At 47.6% G+C, this 23,293-nt stretch overlaps 13 protein-coding genes across 13 annotated transcripts; 6 read left to right on the top strand and 7 right to left on the bottom strand.

The window, feature by feature from the left end:
* Nucleotides 1-148: 148 nt before the first annotated feature.
* On the bottom strand, nucleotides 149-667 carry EYB26_006424 (uncharacterized protein; the record flags this gene model as incomplete). Its single annotated transcript, XM_054265700.1, has 1 exon — nucleotides 149-667. The coding sequence occupies one exon, from the start codon at nucleotides 665-667 to the stop codon at nucleotides 149-151; it is 519 nt and encodes a 172-aa protein (XP_054121675.1).
* A 608-nt stretch (nucleotides 668-1,275) lies between these two features.
* On the bottom strand, nucleotides 1,276-2,901 carry EYB26_006423 (uncharacterized protein; the record flags this gene model as incomplete). Its single annotated transcript, XM_054265699.1, has 2 exons — nucleotides 1,276-1,400; nucleotides 1,455-2,901. 2 exons carry the CDS (start codon nucleotides 2,899-2,901, stop codon nucleotides 1,276-1,278), a joined length of 1,572 nt encoding a protein of 523 aa, XP_054121674.1.
* A 152-nt stretch (nucleotides 2,902-3,053) lies between these two features.
* On the bottom strand, nucleotides 3,054-3,509 carry EYB26_006422 (uncharacterized protein; the record flags this gene model as incomplete). Its single annotated transcript, XM_054265698.1, has 1 exon — nucleotides 3,054-3,509. The coding sequence occupies one exon, from the start codon at nucleotides 3,507-3,509 to the stop codon at nucleotides 3,054-3,056; it is 456 nt and encodes a 151-aa protein (XP_054121673.1).
* A 25-nt stretch (nucleotides 3,510-3,534) lies between these two features.
* Nucleotides 3,535-5,224, bottom strand: EYB26_006421 (uncharacterized protein; the record flags this gene model as incomplete). Its single annotated transcript, XM_054265697.1, has 2 exons — nucleotides 3,535-4,821; nucleotides 4,889-5,224. 2 exons carry the CDS (start codon nucleotides 5,222-5,224, stop codon nucleotides 3,535-3,537), a joined length of 1,623 nt encoding a protein of 540 aa, XP_054121672.1.
* Nucleotides 5,225-5,437: 213 nt separating this feature from the next.
* On the top strand, nucleotides 5,438-6,297 carry EYB26_006420 (uncharacterized protein; the record flags this gene model as incomplete). Its single annotated transcript, XM_054265696.1, has 2 exons — nucleotides 5,438-5,684; nucleotides 5,741-6,297. The coding sequence occupies 2 exons, from the start codon at nucleotides 5,438-5,440 to the stop codon at nucleotides 6,295-6,297; spliced, it is 804 nt and encodes a 267-aa protein (XP_054121671.1).
* Nucleotides 6,298-6,363: 66 nt separating this feature from the next.
* EYB26_006419 (uncharacterized protein) lies at nucleotides 6,364-6,885 on the top strand (the record flags this gene model as incomplete). The annotated part of the gene is made up of 1 exon (XM_054265695.1): nucleotides 6,364-6,885. One exon carries the CDS (start codon nucleotides 6,364-6,366, stop codon nucleotides 6,883-6,885), a length of 522 nt encoding a protein of 173 aa, XP_054121670.1.
* Nucleotides 6,886-6,944: 59 nt separating this feature from the next.
* EYB26_006418 (uncharacterized protein) lies at nucleotides 6,945-8,741 on the bottom strand (the record flags this gene model as incomplete). Its single annotated transcript, XM_054265694.1, has 2 exons — nucleotides 6,945-8,637; nucleotides 8,701-8,741. The coding sequence occupies 2 exons, from the start codon at nucleotides 8,739-8,741 to the stop codon at nucleotides 6,945-6,947; spliced, it is 1,734 nt and encodes a 577-aa protein (XP_054121669.1).
* A 736-nt stretch (nucleotides 8,742-9,477) lies between these two features.
* Nucleotides 9,478-10,884, top strand: EYB26_006417 (uncharacterized protein; the record flags this gene model as incomplete). Its single annotated transcript, XM_054265693.1, has 1 exon — nucleotides 9,478-10,884. The coding sequence occupies one exon, from the start codon at nucleotides 9,478-9,480 to the stop codon at nucleotides 10,882-10,884; it is 1,407 nt and encodes a 468-aa protein (XP_054121668.1).
* Nucleotides 10,885-11,102: 218 nt separating this feature from the next.
* Nucleotides 11,103-12,029, bottom strand: EYB26_006416 (uncharacterized protein; the record flags this gene model as incomplete). The annotated part of the gene is made up of 2 exons (XM_054265692.1): nucleotides 11,103-11,177; nucleotides 11,241-12,029. The coding sequence occupies 2 exons, from the start codon at nucleotides 12,027-12,029 to the stop codon at nucleotides 11,103-11,105; spliced, it is 864 nt and encodes a 287-aa protein (XP_054121667.1).
* Nucleotides 12,030-12,832: 803 nt separating this feature from the next.
* On the top strand, nucleotides 12,833-14,998 carry EYB26_006415 (uncharacterized protein; the record flags this gene model as incomplete). Its single annotated transcript, XM_054265691.1, has 1 exon — nucleotides 13,445-14,998. One exon carries the CDS (start codon nucleotides 13,445-13,447, stop codon nucleotides 14,996-14,998), a length of 1,554 nt encoding a protein of 517 aa, XP_054121666.1.
* A 97-nt stretch (nucleotides 14,999-15,095) lies between these two features.
* Nucleotides 15,096-16,899, bottom strand: EYB26_006414 (uncharacterized protein; the record flags this gene model as incomplete). Its single annotated transcript, XM_054265690.1, has 2 exons — nucleotides 15,096-16,563; nucleotides 16,619-16,899. The coding sequence occupies 2 exons, from the start codon at nucleotides 16,897-16,899 to the stop codon at nucleotides 15,096-15,098; spliced, it is 1,749 nt and encodes a 582-aa protein (XP_054121665.1).
* A 488-nt stretch (nucleotides 16,900-17,387) lies between these two features.
* Nucleotides 17,388-18,651, top strand: EYB26_006413 (uncharacterized protein; the record flags this gene model as incomplete). The annotated part of the gene is made up of 3 exons (XM_054265689.1): nucleotides 17,388-17,475; nucleotides 17,534-18,487; nucleotides 18,545-18,651. The coding sequence occupies 3 exons, from the start codon at nucleotides 17,388-17,390 to the stop codon at nucleotides 18,649-18,651; spliced, it is 1,149 nt and encodes a 382-aa protein (XP_054121664.1).
* A 1,176-nt stretch (nucleotides 18,652-19,827) lies between these two features.
* On the top strand, nucleotides 19,828-23,006 carry EYB26_006412 (uncharacterized protein; the record flags this gene model as incomplete). The annotated part of the gene is made up of 3 exons (XM_054265688.1): nucleotides 19,828-20,733; nucleotides 20,784-21,184; nucleotides 21,242-23,006. The coding sequence occupies 3 exons, from the start codon at nucleotides 19,828-19,830 to the stop codon at nucleotides 23,004-23,006; spliced, it is 3,072 nt and encodes a 1,023-aa protein (XP_054121663.1).
* Nucleotides 23,007-23,293: the final 287 nt, after the last annotated feature.

The following is a 23,293-nucleotide window of genomic DNA, read 5'->3' as shown; positions in this document are numbered from 1 at the left end:
AACCAAATCAGAAATACGACATCAGAGTATCCGTCATATTCGTCGTAATCTTCAGAACCCTCCACGTAATATCTCGACTATATTTTCCTTCTCAAGGTAAATATCGAGCCATCGAAGATCACTATCAGGATATGAATGGCCTGGTGGGTTACCAGGTAGGATCAGCTTGCGAGCCATTCCTTGGTGCCATTTGCTGCACCAAAGAGGTTTCATATCGCCATCGAACCCTTCGTATGGGTTCATGCAGACCATGGAGCACATTCTTTAGTACTAAGGTTCGGATAGGCGAATTCTTTTCGTGGAGGTTCTGTACTTTCAATTCCACCGGGATATGAAGCACATCTTGCAGTACCAAAGTCCGTACAGATGATCTCTCTTCATAAGCAGTCCGCACTCTGAGCTCCACGGATCCAACACCGGCTATAAATGTCAAAATTCCTTCAATCACACCATTAGGAATTGATTTTCCGACGCGTCGGTACTCTTTGAAGGACGACCTGTTTTTGGCATAGTGGCAGTTGCCGGTCGTGATCATCCAATCCCAGCAGCGACGACGACGGGGTTCGTCAGTTCGCTTTTTTTTGTTGTTTGTTTTCGTATCCTTGCCTTCACGTTTTCTCTTGCGGTAGGCTTTCAAGTCTTTGTAATGCGCGCCGATTTCACCCATTCTTGTTGAGTGTTTCGTGGAAACGGATTGTTATATCTATAACGATCTTTGATCAATGGTTCTCGATTTCTGTGATCTTGGGCAAGTCGGCCCTAATTATTCAAATTTGACGGAGAATTGGAATTGAAATTTGTTATACGGTTTCTCCAGAGATGATATCGATTAAGGGTGATTGGTGCAAGATCAAGGTTGAGATGAGAGTCGTTCAGTTGGACATTTCGGTCGGCTCGGACTTACAAATTCCCGGCTATTGATCTCCAGGTGACTTGCACAGTAGGAGGATAGGAGTAAAGAACATGAATTGTCGAAGCAAGATTTATTTACATTGAAACAGAGTGATTAATGGTCTTCGATCAAGCTAGATTCTCCGAAAAGGACGTGACGTCACATTGCATGTATCAGAGAGTTGCCCTAACCCTTGACCTAAATGATGTCCTAAACAGGAAATTTATACCATAGGTAGACCGAGAATTCGGGTTTAGCACAGTGGGGAATTGGCGCAACAAAAGAAGTGCCTAGTCGATTATGTGTCTTAAAATATTGTATATGTCTTTATTACCTCTATCGCATTTTTTGAAGTCTAGGTACTCCGATATCCAGACGCTGTTTCAGGATTTGCCTTTCAACACCTGGTCAATTACCTCAGACGCTGCTAGACAGTATTCTTCTTGATATGGTAGCGTCACAATCTGTAGGCCCAATGGTGCATTCTCAAATATTTCCGGACCCGTATCTAGATATCCCAAATCAGTTGTAAGCTTTGGAATTCTTGAATGCTGGTACTTACAAAGCTTTTTCATACCCTTGTCATAACGATCATATGGAAAGTTAGGCATATCCGGATATGCCTCCTGGTTATACCACTCCTTCGAGACAATATCTTTAACTAAATCAACGCGACCAAATGGCACAATGCATGCCGGAAAATCTAAGGCATTATACACTGCGCAGATAGCGGAGGTGATGTACTTTCCATGAGGAGGGGCTGGATGCGGCATGGGTGCAGTAACAATCGCGTTCAAACCTAGAGATTGATAAGCAGCTTGATATTCCACCTGTAGATTCCTCTTGGCTCGATGGTTGGACCATATTTCCACGGGCGTGAGTGGAGTTTCTGACCAGCCAGTGCAGACTCGTGGGACTAATGGTTCTCCAGAGCTCTGGAGCTCCTCTCGCAGCACGATGCCTCCTTCTTGCGTGTACATGGTAAATGCAATTCCGGCTGCCTGACGGTGCATCCTCTGCCATTCAGAATCAAGTTCAATAACCCCATGACCCGCTTGACGAAGAGTATCCACAGCTTCCCGAAGAGAGCGAAGCACCGGTGGACAGAAATGCACAATGCCATCATCGAAAAGAAAACCAAGTTTCAACTTCTTCGGCAAAGTGACAGACTTATCCCACGGTATTGGCACAATCGACGGATTTCTTAACCAAGGCTTCGATCCCAGCACAACCTCACAAAACATCCTAATAGAGGCAAGATCATGTGCGAACGGACCATTATTAGCCGAATTGCTATCAGAGTAACCAACACCACTCGGGGAACCAGGTATACGCGCTGCGGTTGGCTTGAGAGTATACAACCCATTCCACATCGCAGGAATGCGTAGAGATCCACCCCCATCTGTCCCAACTCCAAGCGGGGATCCTCGAAAAGCCACTAACGCGCCTTCGCCGCCAGAGCTTCCGCCAGCACTTAGCGCTCGATTCCAGGGATTCAAGACTGTACCGTAGACGTTATTGATTGATTCAACTAGTAGACATCCTTGAGAGACGTTTGTTTTTATGAATGGGATTGCGCCTGCTTCGCGTAGAATGGAGACTAGTAAAGTATCCTCCGTTGCGACTTTGTCCATGCGCGACACGAGGCCGCATGTGGTGTAATGACCGGCGACGTCGAAGGGGTCTTTGATAGACACTGGGAGACCGTGCAACGGGCCGATGACCTTCCCAGTAGATTGGAAGTACTTGTCGTGTTCTCTCGCGTTCCTGATAGCTTCGTCAAAGAAGATATCCGTTGCACAGTTGAGGGCCTGCTGGGCCAAAGCTGCACGTTTGCAAAAGGCAGTCACGGTTTCCTCCGCGGTCCATGTTCCATTGTGGATCGATCTCAGCAGATCTGGTGTATTAGTTTCTGTTATTTGAATCTCCTTTAGAGAAAGTAGACCCGAGATGAATGACTGATCCTGAACGCATGGTAATTCATTTATGCTTGGTATCTTTTCTCGCATTTGATGTATAAGCACATCTTAAGGTTATTTGGTAGTTCCCGCTGTAAGATGTTAAGAAATAGAAAGGCGACTTATTATATATCGAGAGTGAATTCACTGCCTAATTGACCGTCTCGGTATATAGACACTATTAAATATACTCTAAAGAATAATCAAACATCAGTGATGTCCTTATCATGAGTCTTAACTCCATCCTTCTCCAGTGATTCCACATCCCCCGATCCACCAGCAACCCCAGTCAACAAAATATCATCATACTGATTCGCAATCTCTTGCCATCCCAGTGCCCGTGTATTCTTAACATTTGGATGAGGCCAAACCCAGTACAGCGCATAATACACAACCGCACCAGTAGGGAAAGTCATCAGCCAACCCAGGTTGCCAAAGTCGACACCTACAGCCGGAACTGAGGCGCCCACTTTGTTCACGAAACCGATCATACACAGTCCGACAGCCACTATGTACGCAATATAGGCCTGAATGTTCCAGCCACCGTTGTACCAGTAATGTTCGTTCTCTTTGTTGCCCACGTATAGACTCGGAATGTAGATATTTCCCTTGCTGATGAGGAAGTACTCAACCAACATAATACTAACGGCAGGACCCATGAAGATTCCATATGCACCCATGAAATTAAAAAAACGTTTCTGCAGATGCGTAAATCTTCCATGGACAGATAGCCCAAGCAAGAAGGTGGACAATGATGAAACCTCGGGTCATGGTAATGTGTCTTGGCCATAACATCGTGGTATCCGAGCCAAAGGGAATCATATTAGACGAGATATTCTGACTGAGTGATAGAGAGAACCATGTGCAGGCGAGCAGAAATATACCAAATCGTGAACCGGCCGAAGTGTGTTGTTCCAGCATGTATGACATGATATCCCATGGTGTCCAGATAGTCTGTCCCGTAGCAGCCTGAAGTGCCGAAGTACCCAAAATTCCAAGCACGGAGGAGAGAGGATTGAATACCCAGTTTGTGAACAGGGTGACATAGATCGGACTCCATTGGGAATGAGCCCAGCGAGCCATGTCGGGAATCGACTCGATGTAACTTGACCCGTTGCTGATGGTGCTTGAAAAGGCATAGATGAGTTGCCATTTCTTTTGCGTGGGTGTCAAGTCGTTTGTTGTTGAAAACTGATCCAAGCTGATTCTACCACCTGACTTCACCATACAGTAGATGAACAGACCGAAGATAGCCGAGAAACTCAATATACCAGAGCTAGTGAAGAACCATTTCATCTGGTATGGGCGTTTGAAGAGTAAAGGAATCATGAGAACCCAAACGAGAAAATAGCATAAAAAATCTTGAGTCGTGTACCCGATACTCGCCGGCACATGGTTCGGGATATCGGTAAAATGGTGCCCAAAAATCGCCTTCATCATGATGTTTAGATAACTCGCGCATTCGTACACCTTTGTCGCGTGCCAAACCGCTGCTAAAATAGCACAAACAGCAACCTGATACGAGGATCCCCACATCCCATAAACAGATCTCGCAACAGCCGGGAACCCGATGTGATATCTTGCAGCAGCCTTTGAGTTGAGCGACACCAGCGTACCGGCAAGCATATTTCCTGTAAAAGCAATGATGATAGCGGATTTCCATCCTAGTCCAACTCCAATGACACCACTTCCGCCGGTCCAGTTATTGAATCCAGTACCGATGAAGTATAGCAGATAATTGTACCAGTGATAGTTGCGCTTGCTGCGTGGTGTAGGTTCGAGATCCTGGTTTGCCCAGATTGTCGCGCCATCTTCGTCGAATTGAGATTTTTCGACGCGAATGTCGGTTTTCACCTGCTCTTTCCACGCCGAGGCGTTTTGGCGGATTCGGTGAGTGAGTCCCACATCGGGATTGAGGATGATCAAGCGAAGTGATCCGAGGTGGAAAAGAATTTGATCAGAGAGTAAAACCTTGAATATTTAGCTGGAATCAACCGAGCCAAGGAGACAAGGGATATAGAAGCAGTTTTATAACAACCATGTTCGAGAACCTTTGACCATGTCGAGATATCAGATTTTGGATGGTGGTTGGAAGGACGTCCGCCTTATCAGTGGCCACAGCTTCTCTATCAACATTTTCAGGATAGCCAGACTCGGATCCATAAGTCAAAAGTTGGGACAATCCCCATATTTTTTGGCCGCGGGCAACTTGTAACGTCTCAAGAACGTCGATTGGATAGAACTCCAATTTTTGTGTTTTGGTGGAGACGTTCCCCGTGTACTGAGGTTTAGTTATTTTAGCATCGGGTGAGAGTGCTTGCCCGCGGGTGAAGACACGCAAAGAACTACACCCAATGGGCAACTGTAGAATCATGTTGCTTATTAGCCCATGGGCTATTGTATTGTACTTTTTATTAGAAATCCTGCATGTAAAAGCATAGACACCGTGCGATCATGCGACCGCGATAAACATCTATTAAAACGACATCAGGATTGTCGAGACGTCCTTGTTAACGCAAGCCACCAACTTTACTTTATCAAGTTTTGATAACAACATACTGCACGCCTTTCAATTCTTGGAATCAAAATGAGAACTGCGACGACCACAGGCACGGTTCAGGTGCAATGTCTGCTCCCACGGAAGCCGACTGTTCCTCGGCTGGATCAACGGTTCGTCGAGATTAAGAAGTCGCTCGTCAAGCCAGAGAATAAACAGAAAGTCATCCAATCTTATGCTCAGATATGCAAGACTCTTAAGGATGAGATTGATTTTATTCAAAAGATGGGACCTAAGATGGTCCCGGAGATTGATTTCAATGACGTGCTTCTGAACGGTAAGACACAGGCTGGCTCTATTGATTCCAGCATAAACTAATTGAGCATCGTGTAGATGGCAAGCTGCTTGCAGACTTCTCTGACCTTGTGCGCGAACGAGGCTGTGTTGTCCTCCGCAACGTTGTCCCCGAAGAGCAAGCCAGAGCCTGGGAGCAAGAACTCCTCGAATACACCCGCAAACACCGCAATGTCGGAGGATATCCTCACGATAACCCACAAAACTGGTCGTTATGGTGGACACGGCCTCAAGTACAAATGAGAAGCAATCCGCGAGTGCTAAAAGCCATGAAAGCTGTGTCTGGCCTTTGGCACATAAATGACAAGTCACTTCCACTCGATTTTGATTCGCAGGTTGTTTATCCAGATCGATTTCGGATTCGGTACCCAAGCAAGGATGCCGAATATACCTTGCCACCGCACTTGGATAGCGGTGCTATTGAGCGCTGGGAGGATGAAGAGAATCGCGCTAGCTATGAGGATATATTCACCGGTAACTGGCAGGACTGGGATGCGTGGACAGTGGATCACCGTATCGGAGCAAAGAGCGACCTGTACGGAATTGAGGCGGCATGCTCATGCTGGCGAAGTCTGCAAGGCTGGCTTTCCCTTTGACACACATCAACCGGAGAAGGAACATTGCGGCTTCTCCCGAGTCTGAAGTTATCTGTGGCGTACATGATGTTGCGTCCTCTTTTCCACGACGGTGAGGTTTTTGATGATTCTCAGCCTACATTTCCTGGGGCTCGTCCGGGCAACACGCAGTTCTTCCCGACCAAAGATTTCCACCCACACCTAGACCTTGAAAGAAGTATTGTCGGTATTCCACCTGTCAAGCCGGGAGATTATGTTTTCTGGCATTGTGACCTGGTACACGAGGTCGACCGCTTCCATCCAGGAAAATTCAATTCTAGTGTCTCCTACAACGCTTGCAATCCACTCACCCCATACAACATCCATTCCTTGGTCGGTGTTCGAGATGCGTTCAGAAGAGCAGCGCCTCCCAAAGACTTTGCTCTCTATGAATATGCCAATGAGGAGGAGAATCAACACGAAGACCATGGTGCCAAAGAAGACAATGTTCTCACTGATGATGGTCGTCGAACCTTGGGTTTGCTCAAGTTTGACGAGAATGAAGAGGGATTGACTGAAGGACAAAGAAAAGTTCGAAAACTTGCCAATGAAATGTTAGGGTTTTCTTAAGCCATATGCACTGGTTACCATCTAAAAAAGGTAGACTGACGGAAATAACTCTTGTATTGTTAAGTAGTCCTTTCGGCACCAAAAAGTTGCTCCATAATCAAATTCAGTCTCCTGAGAGGAAGAAGTGTAAACTCGAAATGACCTGTTTGCGTATGTAGATCACCCAAACTTTTCAAATAGTTATGATATTGCACCAAAAGAACCTGTCGATCATGAAAATCCTGCTCTTCCACGCTTGAAAGAAGTATGGTAATCAAAAGAGAACCGGTCATGGTCAGACTTCCTCGCATGTAGCTAAGCCATACGCCTGTCGAACGGGCTGTCTTTAAGGCCTCGAAAATAGGAAAGAGGCGATCTCGTATCAGCTCAATGATGGAACTGGCAGTATAGCCTGCGCGATCCGATTGTTGTGTGTTTGAGGCACTCAGAGCTGCACGGAGAGCAGAGAGAGATACAAAAAACGCCATTAGCTTGGTAGTATAGTCGTGGATAGGACTCTCAACGGTGATTTCCGGCATTTTGGAGGTACATTTTTGAATTTCGGACAGATATATTTCCGCTTTACTCAACACCACGTCAGTGGGACTGGTTTCAGATTTTGCGCGAATGCTATAAAAGTTGTCGCACACATCTGAGAGTACTCTAGTCAATGAACAGAGAGAAATGAAAGCCTGGGCATATGATATACCCTCAATTGATATTCGATTCTCATCGTCGGCAAAGTCTGTCAGAGCGAGGGGCTTCACGTTCCAATTATGGGACACAATGTGAGAAGGACGACCTAGTGTATGTGCCATCCACTTGTCATGCGTGAATACTGCCCACCAGAGAATACGGCGCAATTTCCGTTCCGAGGGTAGGATATTCCAATTTTCGGGATTGACATGCAGTCCGATTTCTTGCGCGGTGCCCACAAGCATATTTGTCAAAGGCCAGAAGCCGGGGTGATTCGGTGCTCGAATTTGACCAGGGATGACCTGCATGAACAATAAAATGGCTTGAATCACATGCAGATTCGGCGTTCGTACCTCGAACGTTAAACTCTGAAAAATCCAAGGTATAATCTCGTAGTTAGGATGTAATTGTGTAGTGGTAGCTAGCGGTGAATAACACCAAAACTGAGAGCCATGATACAACACAATCGAGAGGAGAGAGGAGGGTATCTTTTGGCTGTTGACCTGTGCACAAAAAACCTCCTCTGACTCCAAAATAGGATAAGAACAATGGAAATGCGCATAGTAAAGTCGAATTAATTCATCTTCATGTGGACCAAACATAGAGTCAATTTTCTCCTGGCAGAACATTTCTTCGTGGCAATCCAAGTGGGAGTTCGGATAAATCGCCAAATATGAAAGCTCCGTATCTGGATTGGAAACTCTCCAAACAGTCCACAGATCATCACCAAAGCGACCGAGATCATCATAGACGAGATGTCTTAGAAGGTTGGGATCATGATCTCCACTCGAGCCAACGTAGAGACAAGTCCTATTGGGGAATACAGTGGTGCCATTGGGAGATGTATCCAGCTGTGAGATAATCGATTCTGGGCTATCGTTGCCACAACTAGCATTCGAATTCGAGGCAGCTACTGAAGGAGGATTGGGATGTGCTTTTTGCCTGTTGCCCAACCTTCGTCGAACCTGAGGGGCATCTTCAAAAGTGCAATGTTGATTTCGGTGGCGACAGAGCGAACAATCCTCATCTGTCTTGTCGCGAATACAGGCAATGCGCCTTTTTCGACAGCCATCGCATCTAGGTAGAGCGTGTTAGAACAAAAACATGATAAAGGAACAGGGTTATAGTTAATATACGTACGGCCTAATTAGCCGGGACCGGTAAGGTCTCGAGCTGCCCATAGTACTTATCTTCTCGTTTGTAAAGAGGTATACAACAGTTGATGTTGTTCAAAGTAATTGAGAAATAAAGTGGGAACGTGTAACGTATCGTATTCTGTGTGTCTTGTGTGTCTATCTGAAGGGAAACTATTGGACATAGGTTGCCATACATAATTATGTGCAAGACTGTGGACGCTAATTTAGTAAGCAGTTCTCTTGGCAAATCCTTGTGATGAGGACCGGTTGATATCCAATGAGAGCAGCCGATTGGATTTATGCGCTGCAACAACCGCATCCGGGATAGCTGTAAAATATCGTCTGTCAGTAATGAAGGAAAGAGCTGTTGGAATCCACGTATATGCTAGTAAACGGGTAACATAGGTTACCATACAAAATTGATATGTGAGTCGATGTGTCCTTGTTGTTGACTATGTTGGGCCCCCACGTCGCCCTTTTTTTTACTCGTTCTTTCCCCTTTATCGTGGGTATTTGCCAAGATGCTAATATACATTTTACAGCCTCTTATTGGCTGAAAGTCCTGACCGTTTTGAGATTAGCCTCGGTCATATTAGCAGGCTTCCAACAAGAGCCAGAGTAAATTTCAGTCCGGCAAGCTAGGGTTATGATACAGCCCTAACCCTTATCGGCCATGCAGCTTATCTCTCTCCGCAATCCCCCATTTATATCCCATGACTGAGGGGCCAACATCACTGAGAAAGAAGGTATTCCGAAAATACAGAGCGACCGACTGATTGAAATGATGTTCCTTCCTCGAAAATCAACTGCTCTATCATGGATATCTACCACAATAACAAGGCCCGCCCTTGCCTCAGCAAAAGGATCAATTCCAACCTGGACGAGAGGATATTCCCAACCTCGGCAATTTGGAGATGAACCGTCGGTCGCAAACAACGACCACAAAGGCCTTGTGAAGGATATTGGTGCTGCAAAAGCTGCAATTAGACTCCCGGCAAGTCGTTTGAATCAATTGCATGACCGGAATATCGATGTCCACTACATTCAACTACGCGACGCATGTCAATGTCCCCGCTGCGTTGACCCGCAGACCAAACAGCGTTCTTTCAGAACGGCTGAAATTCCCGAGGATATAGCTCCTCGCCAGATACGATGGGTACAGGACTCGTGCTCAGATGGAGAATCAAAGGAAGTGCTAGAAATATCTTGGAACAAGGACGTCCCAGGCTACAACGACAAAACGCACGTGACGAGACTCACGGCAGACGAAATCTCACACCCATCAGCATACTTCCACCACAAGACCGTGGGAATCGGCAAACATCAGATATTCTGGGATCGTGACGAAATGGAAAAGCATCAACCATGGATCAATTATAACGACTGGATGTCAAACAATGATTTATTCCGAGATGCTCTCAACAAGTTATCTCTATACGGCCTCCTATTCGTAGAGAACATCCCCGACTCACGTGAGATGGTCAGTAATATAGCTACTCGAATGGGCCCACTGCGCAACACCTTTTACGGGTCAACCTGGGATGTACGAAATGATCCCAAGGCAAAGAATGTCGCATACACCAACCTCAATCTGGGGTTCCATATGGATCTGCTCTATGTCCACAACCCACCGGGTTATCAGTTGTTGCATTGCCTAAGAAACTCATGTGAAGGAGGGGAATCGCTATTTGTAGACGCGTTTGGTGCCGCCAGGGATCTGGACCGCAAGTCATGGGAGACGTTGTCCGCGCACAATGTTCCGTATCATTACAACCATAAGGAAAATTATTACCGGACTACACGACCTGTTCTTGAAATACCGGACAATGGCAACTCTGCCAATGACAGAACATTGACTCACGTCAACTACTCTCCTCCCTTCCAGGGACCATACCACATCAAGTCATCAGAATCTCCTGAATGGCCTGTCAAGATGAAAGATTATCTCTCCGCAATCCGAGAATTCGAAAAGAGAATTGAGGATCCCCAGCGCATCTTTGAGCTCAAGTTGGAGCCTGGTCAGTGTGTTATATTTGAGAATCGACGGGTGTTGCATGCGCGCCGCGCGTTTGATACATCGTCCGGCGAGAGGTGGTTGGCTGGGACTTATGTTGATGAAGATGCTGTGCATAGTAAGATGTTTATTTTGAAGAGGAACGCTGGGGAGTTCGCCGAAGGATCATGGTGAGAGCGGGCAGCTTCTTGTAAATAGTGTCAATTCTTGGTTATGGCTTCATACAGTTCCATGATCCATGTCGACTGCTCCGGAGCAAAGTAAACCACAATAATTTGGAAAGAAAATTGGATATTATGACTTTGATATAGGTGTATTCTTCCATTTGTCATTGTACAAGTTAACGAATTGCCGGGGTATAACTATCCTTTTATCTCTTGAAAAATATCTACCTAAGCCGTAGCAGTCGGCCGCTGAACAGCATAAGCCTTCAAGAAATCAGGATCGGCGCTGATTTCCTCCTTGACCTGTATGACATAACATCAAATTAGCAAGCTAACACACATATATATCGTAGAGAAAAGACTTACAATATCCAAACCTCCAACAAGCTCACCTTGAACCCACAACTGCGGGAATGTAGGCCAGTCTGCAAACTCCTTTAATCCCTGGCGCACATCCTCATCCGCCAAAATATTGAAAAATCCATATTTGACTCCATTCTCGCGCAGTATTCCCACAAGCTGACGGCTGAACCCGCATTCAGGTGCGCTCGGCGTACCTTTCATGAAGAGCATGACTGGAGCGGCTTTGACGAGCTCGGCGAGACGCGCAAAGAGGGCTTCTTTGGTTTCTTCGGCGGAGGCGGCGGGTGCTGCTGTGGCGGCGGCTACGGAGGGTGCGGCGGCAGCTGGGTCAGCGCCAGCACCAGCGGTGGGAATGTCTGTAGCTGCTCCTGAAACAGCAGGCTCGCGGGGTGTTGCGGTAAGAACGGGTGGAATAGTCGATTTCGACCCCGGAACTGTTGAAGTAGCCTGACCGGCATGACGCTCAATTGCATCGCGGACCTTGACGGCATCACTTCCGCTTATTGATTCAAGGACCTTCTTGTTGCGAATCAGGACCAAGAATGGGACGGCGGTGACATCGTATTCTTCTGAGATATCCGGTAGTTCTTCGGCGTTTACACTAACGAAGGAGATATTGGGTGGCGAAGTAACTGGGTATCCGCCGGCGAGGGTGTTGAGGATTGTGCGCATTTGAGTGCATGGTGCGGCCCAGGGTGTGTAAAATGAGAGAACTAGAAGGGCTGATGGGGGAAGGGAGGCGAGGTGCTGAGCGAACTCGGATTCAGAGGTGATTTCTTGGAGAGTTGACATTTTGTCTAGTTGATATAAAATGCGGGAGGCGAGGGTAATGGCAGGGTTGACCCAAGGCGATACCGAGTTACAGGCACGAGACTGGCGATTGACAATCGTCCTTTAGTCGAACGTGCAGTTTCCGATACAGAGAAGTTTGAGAATAAGACAGTAGTGAGTTGGAGAGCAGTGTGTAGAAGAAACAATGAGGAATGATCCCTTGAAGGACCCCCGCGGAGTCAGAAAAAGCGCTCGGCTCCGGAAAAGATTTATTACGGCGTTGACGCCATCACTTAGCCAGGAACAGTTGGTGACAAATAACTCGACAAAAGCTTTCACTGTTCCTAGATTCACATAATCTCTGATTACTCATAGCCGGCATACAGATTACTAAATACTGAGTGTAAGAAACAACATAAGAGCTGCTCGTGTGATTAGTGGGAATTCGCGCCAGCGAGAAAAAAGATGGCTTATCAATCTAATAAGATGCATTGGCTGTGTATGACTGGACGCCTTCAAACTTTTAAAGCGGCGTGTACGGAGTATTGTTTGTTATATATCGGCCCAGATACAGACAGCTGACAATACCGGAATAATGTTAGTCCTGCACCCCCAGCTGTCGACAAATGTCCCCACAGTCAGAAGAGATTGGCCAATCATATCTCGTAGATCGCCTCATATCACGCCCAGCCTAAATTTTGAAATTGCTTAAGCTATCCAACTCCGCATCGCTTTCAAGGCGGGACAAAGGCATTATCAGCATGCTAGCCGGTTAGAATACGTTTTGCATACCCTATATCAATTGTCACAGGCACACCGTCATCATGCCTCATGGCGCAAAGCGAAAACGCGATCCCGATGACTATGCCGACCCAGTAATGGCCTCCTCCGTTGGCGGAATCGGCATCGGCGAGACATTGTCGCGATTACAAGAATCGGCCTCGCCGACATGTACGGTTGGGGAAGAAGGATCTGCGACAAAGATTGAAACTGCAACCAGCGTCGTGTCCCACAAAAAGCGAAAGAGGGGAGAGAATGGAGAAAAGACAAAATATCCGACCTTGACGTACGTCGAAGGCAGGCTACAGTCTTCGATTCGTATCGCGGATTTACAGAGTCTGCTGCTCTATTGCTTTGCGGATGGGATTGCGCCGCAATGGATCTCGATGAAACATTCAGGACATGTGAGAAAGGTAGTCGTTCTTATGGTTCCGGGATTGGAGATTGGAATGTTCAACGGCTCGATACCTCTCGATGAAAACGCGGAGGTGACAAAGGACGAATCTGCAGACAAGAAGGAGGACGAAAAAAATTCACACGACGAGGAATTTGAACGATGGAAAAAAGGTCTCCCACTGCCTGACAGGTCTCATCGATTTAACCCCCAGGGCCTGAGTCGGGAAAATTTGCCCGAACCTCTCCTGGAATTGGCCGACATGTTCCCTCATATCTGGCCAGTCAAAGCGCCCGGTGATACAAAATACAACAAAGTCCATTCTCCGCTACAAGCCATACTACTGTCCCAATTACCAAAGACGCAAGAAGAGGCTAAGGTGAAAGGTCCGCGTCCTCCGCGAAATGAGAAGCACTTCGTATCGAAACGTACACCAATTACTGCATTTATTGCCCCAAAGCTTGAATTGCGTGAGAACGATTACGTCCTGCACCCCGTTTATTTCAAGACAGAGCCCGAACAGGAGGCTGAACACAGGATAAGAGAGCGTGCAGGCACAACGGCGGAACATGGCTGGGTAGATACACGCGTCGAATCACTGGCTGATGGAGAGCCTCCCGAGTCTGAAGTGCAAAAAGGAAGCATAACAGCTGGCCGAGAAGTTCTAGCTCTAGATTGCGAAATGTGTATCACGGAAGGTGGAAAGTCCGAGCTCACACGAATCAGTTTGGTGAACTGGGATGGCGAGGTGGTCTTGGATAAACTCGTCAAGCCGGATTTACCGATTATCAACTATCTAACACAATTTTCGGGCATTACGAAAGAGATGCTCGATCCCGTCACGACTACACTTGCAGATATTCAAAGAGAACTTTTGGAATTACTCACGCCACGCACTGTCCTAGTCGGACACTCACTAAACTCAGACCTTGCAGCCCTGAAGCTCACACACCCCTTCATAATCGATACAGCCATCATATACCCTCACCCCCGTGGCCCCCCATTAAAAAGTTCTTTAAAATGGCTCTGTCAAAAATACCTTGGCAAAGAAATCCAAAAGGGTCAAACCGGCCATGACTCCATCGAAGACGCCCGCGCAGTTTTGGAACTAGTAAAACAAAAATGTGAAAAGGGTGAACGATGGGGCACTTCTGATGCCAACACAGAAAGTATATTCCGGCGCCTCGGGCGAGCCGTCAAGACGGGCAAACCGCAAGGAAGGACAGGAGCAATAATTGATTGGGGTAGTCCCGAGAGAGGCTTTGGTGCGCAGGCTACTGTTGCTATTGGTTGTGATAACGATGACCAAGTGGTTGAAGGAGTGAAGCTAGCAGTTCGTGGAGGCGAGGAGGCGAAGATGAGTATCCCCGCTGATGGGGTGGATTTTGCATGGGCAAGGCTCAGGGAGTTGGAGGTTGCTAGGGGGTGGTGTAATCGGCGACCTGATCCGAATAATGCTAATGTTTCGACTGCTATTGTTCCTCCTGGGGAAGAGATTGTACCTATCGATACAACCACAACTACGCCATCAACAACGACATCCCTAGCAGCAACAGTCGCAACAACAGTCCGCAACATAAAGCGCATCTACGACTCTCTACCATCGTGTACATTGTTCATTGTGTACTCCGGCACCGGTGATCCACGCGAAGTTACCCGCTTACACGCCATGCACAAAACGTATCGAGACGAATACAACAACGCCAAAAAGAAGTGGGATGAATTGAGTATTCAATGGACCGACAGAGAAGAGCAGATGTTGAAGCGAGCTTGTGAGAGGGCGAGGGAGGGATGTGGGTTTATGTGTGTTAAATAGTGCTCTTCATCTCGCCATGCATGAAGATGAAGATCTGATCTAGAAATACAACACTTTGGATGATTCATTTCATATTCATTTCTGTAAATCGCTAATGCTAACCATCAGCCATAGCCTCCTCCCGCTCCATGGCAGCTTTGACGATCATCTCTCTAGCAGCTACTTTGGCTTGCCGTTGCTCATTCTCATCACTAGTCTTATCCTTGCTCGTCTCATTCTCTTGGCCTGGTAAACGGGCGAAGAGCTCATCTTCATTCACGACACTCTCTGGCGTTAATTCCGCTACATTAACTGCAATTTCGAACCGCCCTACTCGATTGGGTAGTTCATTCTCGAGACTCGGTTTTTCGGCAGATTTCGTGGTGGGGGCGGTACCTTCGTCATTTAGTTTTGTGCCGCCGCGGGTAACTCTTGGAGATACCGATGGCGGTCGTGAAGCTGGCTGTGAGGTGGGTTGTGATGTCATTGTTCTCGATCGACCTCTTCGCGATCTTCGGCGACGTTGTGTATTCTCTGGACCGTCGTCTGCCATTCTCACTTCTGTCATTGGTTGTTCTGCGCCTGCAGAAATGTTCGTTTTCGGATCGGACGTTGCTCCAGGATTTGACACTGTTGATGGTGTTTGGGGATTGGTCCGTGAAGTCGATTGCAGAGACTTTCGCCCGGCAGGTCTGCCTCTTTTCCTAGGCGGTGGATTCGATTCAATGTCGATGTTGCTCTCGGAGCTTTCTTGGTCTTCTTCCAATGCGAGCCTTGGTCTCTTGGCGACTGGCTCACCGGATTCTCTTCGACGTCGAGACCCAGCTGCAAGTCCCGGACCTTGCTCTAGTTCTGTGAGCCGTTGTGGACCAGGCACAATATCTGCGGCTGGTTTAAGTGGTACTTTTATTGAAGCAGGTTCATAGTGAATGACCTCACGGCTTGCCGTGTGCTCCATGTTGGTGCTCTCAAATTCTTCGTTGAATGAATGCGTGATCTGTAGTTGAGTGTTACCACTTATGAACCCTCTCTTCCCACTCTCGTTGAGAAAACCCGGGCTTTGCACTTCCGGCATAGCAGCATCTTCAAGAACGCGAGGTGTCATTGGAGCACCACCCATCGACCGGCCCTGCATATACCTCGCCTTTAACTTCAACGATTCATTCTCCAGTTTCAGCTTCTCTATCTCATCGGCCTTGTGCTGTAGTTCCTTCAACACTGTCCTGAGCATTTCCATAGCCTCGTCACCGTGATATTCCGGATTGCGGGCCGAAGGTGTAGTATTCAGCTCCAATCGTAGTGCCCTAAATGATTGTTTGAGATCAGACATGGTATCGTGTAGTTCCTCGACTGTATTGGATATTCTGTTGAGACTAGCGCCTTGGTTGTATAAGGTCTGGCTCAATACTGCTTCCGAACGACTCGCGGAAAGGGAGGTATTGCTTGCGGACTCGTTCGGGACGATGGTTTGTTCGATAGGTGCTAAAAGCCAGGACATAGAGCCCTCGACAAATAATGGGTGTGATTCTCGCATAGATATTATTTCCCTAAAGGACATTTTGGACAGTTTCCAGAATACTTTCGCTCTGCTCGGGTTAGCTTCGATCGCGTCTGCTATCGCTAACGGGACCTGGTACGTACTCTGCCTCAAGATGAACAAGGCCACCGAGTTTCTGGTGACATAACCTGCACACAATATCCTGAACTACGCGACCCCGAACAAACTCCAGCTCAGATGACTGAGGAATCTGCTTCTTCTCAGAAGAGACATTGATCCGGTTCATATCGATGCTTAGCCATCCCGTCACCGTAGAGTATGTGTCGGATAATCTCGCCCACTCGTTTTCGCATGCTGCTACGGAGCTGGAGCAGCGTGAGCACTGGCATAGTATCGATGGGCGGCTGAGATGGGTGAGGGTCATGGTGACTGGTGAAGACTTGGTTGCTAGCTGAGGGGGAACGCCATTCAGTCGGCCAGTCGAATAGGTATAAACAGAACACTCTGTTTGTGTTCCTTGTTTGTTAAGCCAGAAGAGGGGCTGCAAACAGTATACGCGAAGGAAAACAAGGATATCGGAAGATCACCGAGTTACTCTGTAGTACTCCGTAGTTCGGGTTGCCGTTCAGGTACCGGTACAACCGTAGAACTTGATAACTCGCGCTGAGATGCGAGGGCGGTGAGGAGAGTGTCACAAGGCGCCTGCCAAGACCCGCAGAGATAAGCTTGTTCTTCACTCGGGTTCGCGATAAGCATTTAAACTCTACAGGCTCCTGCGCAGAGAATCCCTGTATACATATATGTACGTACGTATATATATCTATGAAGAACGCATTGATTCTCGGTCATCGCTTCACTCGGGTGTTACTCCGCTCGGTTACTGAAAAGCCAATTCACTTGCGCAGATTTACAATGGGCTCTACGGATCTACGCTCAGCCAGCGGAAATGGCAAGCCTAATACCTGGCAGGGTCTGGGGGCGGCCGAGTTTGACTTGCGAAGTAAGTACAGTCATCTAAATACTGTTGCTATGTGCATTCGCTGATATGTACGATCCAGGCGACACGATGACGAAGCCAACCGTTTCGATGCTCGAAGCCATTACCCAAGCCTCCCTACTTGACGACGTCTTCAACGAAGACCCAACCACCAACTCGTTGCAACAGTATATCGCAGACCGCACAAAGCACGAGGCAGCTCTACTTGTTATGTCCGGCACAATGGGTAACCAGGTTGCCATTCGCACGCATCTATCGCAGCCTCCGTACTCCGTCCTGTGCGATCACCGTTCCCACATCCTTCAATACGAGGCCGGAGGTGTCAGTATGTGGACAGGGGCCACAGTTCAAGGCATTGTGCCGAAAAATGGCAGGTATCTTACGCTAGAAGATCTTCAGGCTAAATTTGTTGCACCAACGAACGTCCATTATTGCCCAACCAAGTTGATCAGTCTGGAGAATACGCTCGACGGAATGGTAATGCCGCTAGACGAAGTGAAGAGAATCGTTGAATGGGCACATGCCAACAATGTTAAGGTACATCTCGACGGAGCTAGATTATGGGAAGCAGTTGTGTCCGGTGCAGGAAGTCTGGATGCGTATACCAGCTTGTTTGACAGTGTTAGTCTCTGCTTCTCCAAAGGTCTTGGAGCACCAATTGGTAGCATCATCATCGGCTCAAGAGAATTCATTGAACGGGCCCGATGGTTCCGTAAGTCGATTGGCGGTGGCACTCGTCAGGCTGGTGTGATTTCATCAGCGGCCAGAGTTGCCGTGGAAGAAACATTCGGACCCGATCCCAACGGCGAAGGCGGCAAGCTCAAGCAAACACACGTTAATGCGAAACGTGTTGCGGAAATGTGGACTTCAAAGGGAGCAAAACTTCAAAATCCCGTGGAGACGAACATGGTATGGCTAGACCTTGCTGCGTCTGGGCTAGGGATGAACGACCTTACAGAGATAGGAAAGGAAAAGGGCTTGCAGCTTCTTGGAAACAGACTGATCATCCATTACCGTAAGTCCTCTCACCATTATTAAACCAAGAAAAAAGGCAAATGCTAATTAGTATTAGAGGTCTCTGAAGAAGCTTTACGCCGCCTCGATGACGCCTTTCAGGTAGCATTAAGCGGCAAGTTTGAACACAGTACCGACACCAGCAAGCCGTATGGCACGCGATAGGTGTATTGGATGTCAATGTATATAGCCAGAAAGGAGAATATATCATTGGAATGCCGAGTACGGAATCCTCAGTTAAAACCCTGGCGAGCAGAAAGTTGTCTGGAGGATAAGGAATTGATGTCCTGTCTGTAAACTCTGTACCACTCGTCGAGTCATGAAGGCCTGATGAAGCAGAAATGGAGCGCTAAGACCAAAACAGTAAGAGGCACTTTCCCGCAAATCCCGCCCCACCATGCCCAGCGGAGCATTGCAAGGCTAAGCCAATCACAGAGCGTCAATGGCAGTTCCGCTAATCCAACAGCCTTCCTTACTGGAGAAGCCTGAGGCTCCGGGCTGTTGATGCCTGGCCTGCCCGGAGCGGATAAACAATAACAGCGCCATTATTTATCTTGCTGCAGGCCAATCCAAACTACAAATTGTCCAAGCTAGCCAGTCAAGAGGCTGAGCTTCGTCCCTTCTTCACAATCAGGACAATTGCCGCTTTCCCCTTTTTGTTTCCGCGCGTTTGTTGGACAACGACGACGACGACAGCGACCCTGCCAGACAACCACATCCCTCCCCACCTTCGGTCATCTCCAGCGAAACAGTATCCGGGTCGGGACGATAACTTTCGTGGACGCCTGGCAGGGAAGTTGGGCGAAATAGTTGGATATCGGTCTTTTCCGTGTAGGCTGTCTTGCAATGCTTTGTTCGTCAGTAGTATCTTTGATCGTGTGCTGATGTGATCTCAAGTGCAACCCAGATTTCGCAAGTCCCAGAAACCTAGCTGCAATCGTCACATTTCTTGACAGAACCGTCCTAACTATCATGCTAGAAATGATTAGATGAGACGCATTAGACCTAATCAAGAGAAGAATAATTGTTCAACACAAATAACTTGGAAAGCTTCATTTCTGGATAGCAAAGTGGAAGCTATCCATGATACCACAAGTGTGTCTCGGATTAGACAGCAGTGAGGACAAGTCGAGGTCATTGGAGTCTTTTTTTTTGGAAAGAGTTTCGTCTAAACCGCTAGGGGTAGCTTGTCAATGGTTCTACTAGCCAGCCCGACGACGAATACAGACCCGGACTCACCCCGCCTCACCTGACTCTCCACCGTCCTTACTATCGAGCATTTAATATCTGCCTTACTTCCTGATTTCTCTTCCTCGACAGACTCATCAAGCATCTGGCACCATGGAGGTGAATCCAACTCAAGAGTCGACGCAGCCGTACTCCGACCCTCGTCGTATGGGCTCACATAACTCTGGCCTACACGACCAAGATGTATCAGATATTATTTGCATCTTGCACCCGGGCTCTCATCCAGCTCACGAGGCTGTTGATGCAACCTCACGCCAGCCAAAGGGTTATCAGCACGTCCTCCAACGCGATGAGTTCCAGTTCGACTCAATCGATTCATCATCTCGCGATATTGCCATTCGGATGTCGTCCTCGGTCCATGACTTGTCCCTGGGTTTTGTCTTTGGACGAAATCCATCAAAATGTGACGTGCTTCTGAGTCCCGAAGTCGCATCAAAACATATTTCTAATATCCATTTTCGCATATTTGTGAACGATGATGGGATTCTGATGCTACAAGACTTGTCAACAAATGGTACGGTAGTAGATGATACTCGGCTGTGGAAACGTAACGCCCAAACCACCCGTATGCTCGTCAACGGCTCAGTTATTATCGTGGCATCAGACAACAAACATAACAAGGAAGTACGGTTTGTCGTACGCATTCCCTCTCGAGACGGGTTCCAAGTACAATACACTCAGAACCTGGTGGCGTATTTAGATCGAGTTGCACGACATAACGCAAAGGTCCAAAATTTGCAAGCTCGTGCTCCTCCGCCACAGACAGCTTTTCAGTGGACGTTGGGAAATCCTTACGGGATGCATTGGACCGGCGGCTCGATCTACAACGTCACGGGGCAAATTGGTAAGGGTGCTTTTGCTACTGTCTACAAATTAGCAACAAAGCAAGATGGTATTGTGTATGCGGCCAAGGAGCTTGACAAACGCCGCTTCATGAAGAATGGGATCCTTGATCAGAAAGTTGACAATGAAATGAAAATTATGAAAGATCTTCGCCACGTAAGTAGTCTCGCATTCAAGCTGCGTTCCTAGGCTAACTTTTCTTCTAGCCCAACATTGTCCAATATGTTGATCATCATGAACATGATCGCTGGATTTACATTATCATGGAGTATATTGCAGGAGGCGAATTGTCAGCGTATCTGGCAAGCAATGGAAAGATCGCCGAAGACATGGTTAAAAGCATCGCTCGGCAGCTTTTACACGCTTTACAGTATTTGCACAAGCGCAAAATCACACATCGAGACATCAAACCGGATAATATTCTTATATCGTCTGTTGACCCTCTCAGAGTGAAATTGTCTGACTTCGGTCTATCCAAAGTTGTGCAAGAGGAGACCTTCATGAAAACCTTCTGTGGCACTCTGCTTTATTGTGCGCCAGAAGTGTACCCCGAATATGACAACTATAGACAGGGCGTAGCTAGAAAGCGCCGTCGACTTGGCGATCCGTATGTTCTCTTTTATTATGGTTAGTTTGAACGCTTCAACTGATGCCTGTGTCTTAGACCGCCACGAACTTCTCCATATGATCAATCTGTTGATATGTGGTCACTAGGAGCGGTACTCTTCCATCTTCTCTGCGGCTCACCACCATATACCGGTCGTGGGGATGACAGGGGAGCCCAAATGCTTCGAACAATTATGACAACAGACGTAGACTACGATCTTCTCCGTGAGGAAGGAGTGTCAGAAGAAGCCATAGACTTCGTGTCCAGGCTCTTACGTACAGACCCGCAGGAGCGTTCCACCGAAAGGGAGTTGTTTAAACATGCCTGGATTGCAAATGTTCCGGACATTGACGACTACCCTGACTCCGAAGAGTTCCCATTGGAGGATGACCAGCTCGCCATGATTGCGGAAGCCTTGGAAGATGAATTAGATGCGTCTCAGTTGTCAATCAATGACCATGGCGATTACAATGAAATTGTGATAGGTGGAGAATCACAAGAAACACTATTGAAACGCCCGCGCCTTGATGCGGAAACTTCCATCCACTATCCTTCGCTACCACCCATAAACAGCTTCTCAGTTCTTGAAGTGCCGTCAAATCTACAAGCTACAACGGCAAATCGACTTTTTGGCGAAGTCACGTCATCTGCTTTGCGTAGCTCCGGCATCTTTGGCAATCTAAGTCCTCGTGCCTTCGATGTGAAGAGCGATCAATCTTCTGGTGAGTCGATGGAGGTGGATGCGGATGATCTGTCTGCTGGAGTCTACTCATTTCCCCAACCCGATTTCGCTGGCTCCGCACCCAGTCTCCTAGGGGCTGATAGCCTAGTGGGACAGCTCAACATGTCACCCCACGATACCTCTTCCAAAGACCCTGCAGCTGCAGATGTCAAGCCGGGCACACCCCAAAGCCGTTCTGTACGAGAGGTAACGCCCGCTAATCAGGAAAGTGCAGACCCGGCACAGACCAAACACTCCGCAATCGAGGTTACACCAAAAGCCCTCCCTTTTCATCGTCGTATCGAACTCCCACTTCCTGATACCGCCAGCGAAAGCTCGATGCCGCGAAGCGACTCTTTTCAGGGTCCCTCGAGTGACGGTGTCGATGAGAACAAACAAGATGAGCTAGCCGTGACCGTCGATGCTCGCACCGGCCGAGAAATAGTCGACGATCTACCTCCGACGACGGATAGTGACTATTCTGACCGTCTACAAATGGAGACTAGAACGATTGCCAGTGAAATTCCCCAGAGCTTGACATTATCGAATTTTTTAAAGCCTCGACCTTTGCTTGGTAGATTGATGACTGTTCCTGGATCTATCTTCGAACTCACTTTGCGTTTGGAAGATCGAATGACATCCTGGGGTCGTGGGCCTTTGGCAACCCTTGTGTATCCGGATCGCATGGACACCCGCATTCCAGCATATGCGATTGAAGTTACGTTTTGGAGCCCAGGTATCGAACCACTAATTTCTGAAGGAGCCGACTGGAGAGATATGCCAGATGTGATGACAATCTTATCAACAAAGACACGCAATCGCATCTGGGTAAATGACGTTGAACTTCGTCGTGGTCCAACGATTGATAACGGCAGCGAAGTCTGGATTTTTGGCAAAATCTACACCGGCGATATCATCACGATCTGGCAGAACGGCGGCAAATTCCTCCGTTTCCGTTGTGAAATTTACCATGGCGATAGTGCTCGACCTCGCCCTGAGTCTGAGAAGGGATTCATTGTGCGACAGGTGCTACATCCAAAGAGCAACTCCGATCGGAATCGCCAATCAAATAGACTCGATAGCGACAAGCTGTATGCATAAACTTTCTCAACAACCATACATTTTGCATTATTCACACGACCCTTTCCCTTCGACTAGTCCAGTCTAGAAGTTTGATTGACATTATTACATATGCTCAAAAATCAAACTATACAACTTGCATGATTGATTTCCAGTCTTTTCTCCTTTCTGTCGTGTTGTACTTCATGGCGCTTCGGGGTTAAATTGATTCATACAGGTTAAATACACATTGGCTTTGAGGCTTGGGATTGATTCGATCAGGCATGCATGCACTTCACTATTATCATTAGTAGTATTTGGTCTCATCT

Source organism: Talaromyces marneffei, chromosome 5 (genome assembly GCF_009556855.1).
Source record: "Talaromyces marneffei chromosome 5, complete sequence".
Lineage (NCBI taxonomy): Eukaryota > Fungi > Ascomycota > Eurotiomycetes > Eurotiales > Trichocomaceae > Talaromyces > Talaromyces marneffei.
This window is presented reverse-complemented; position numbering and strand designations above follow the sequence as displayed.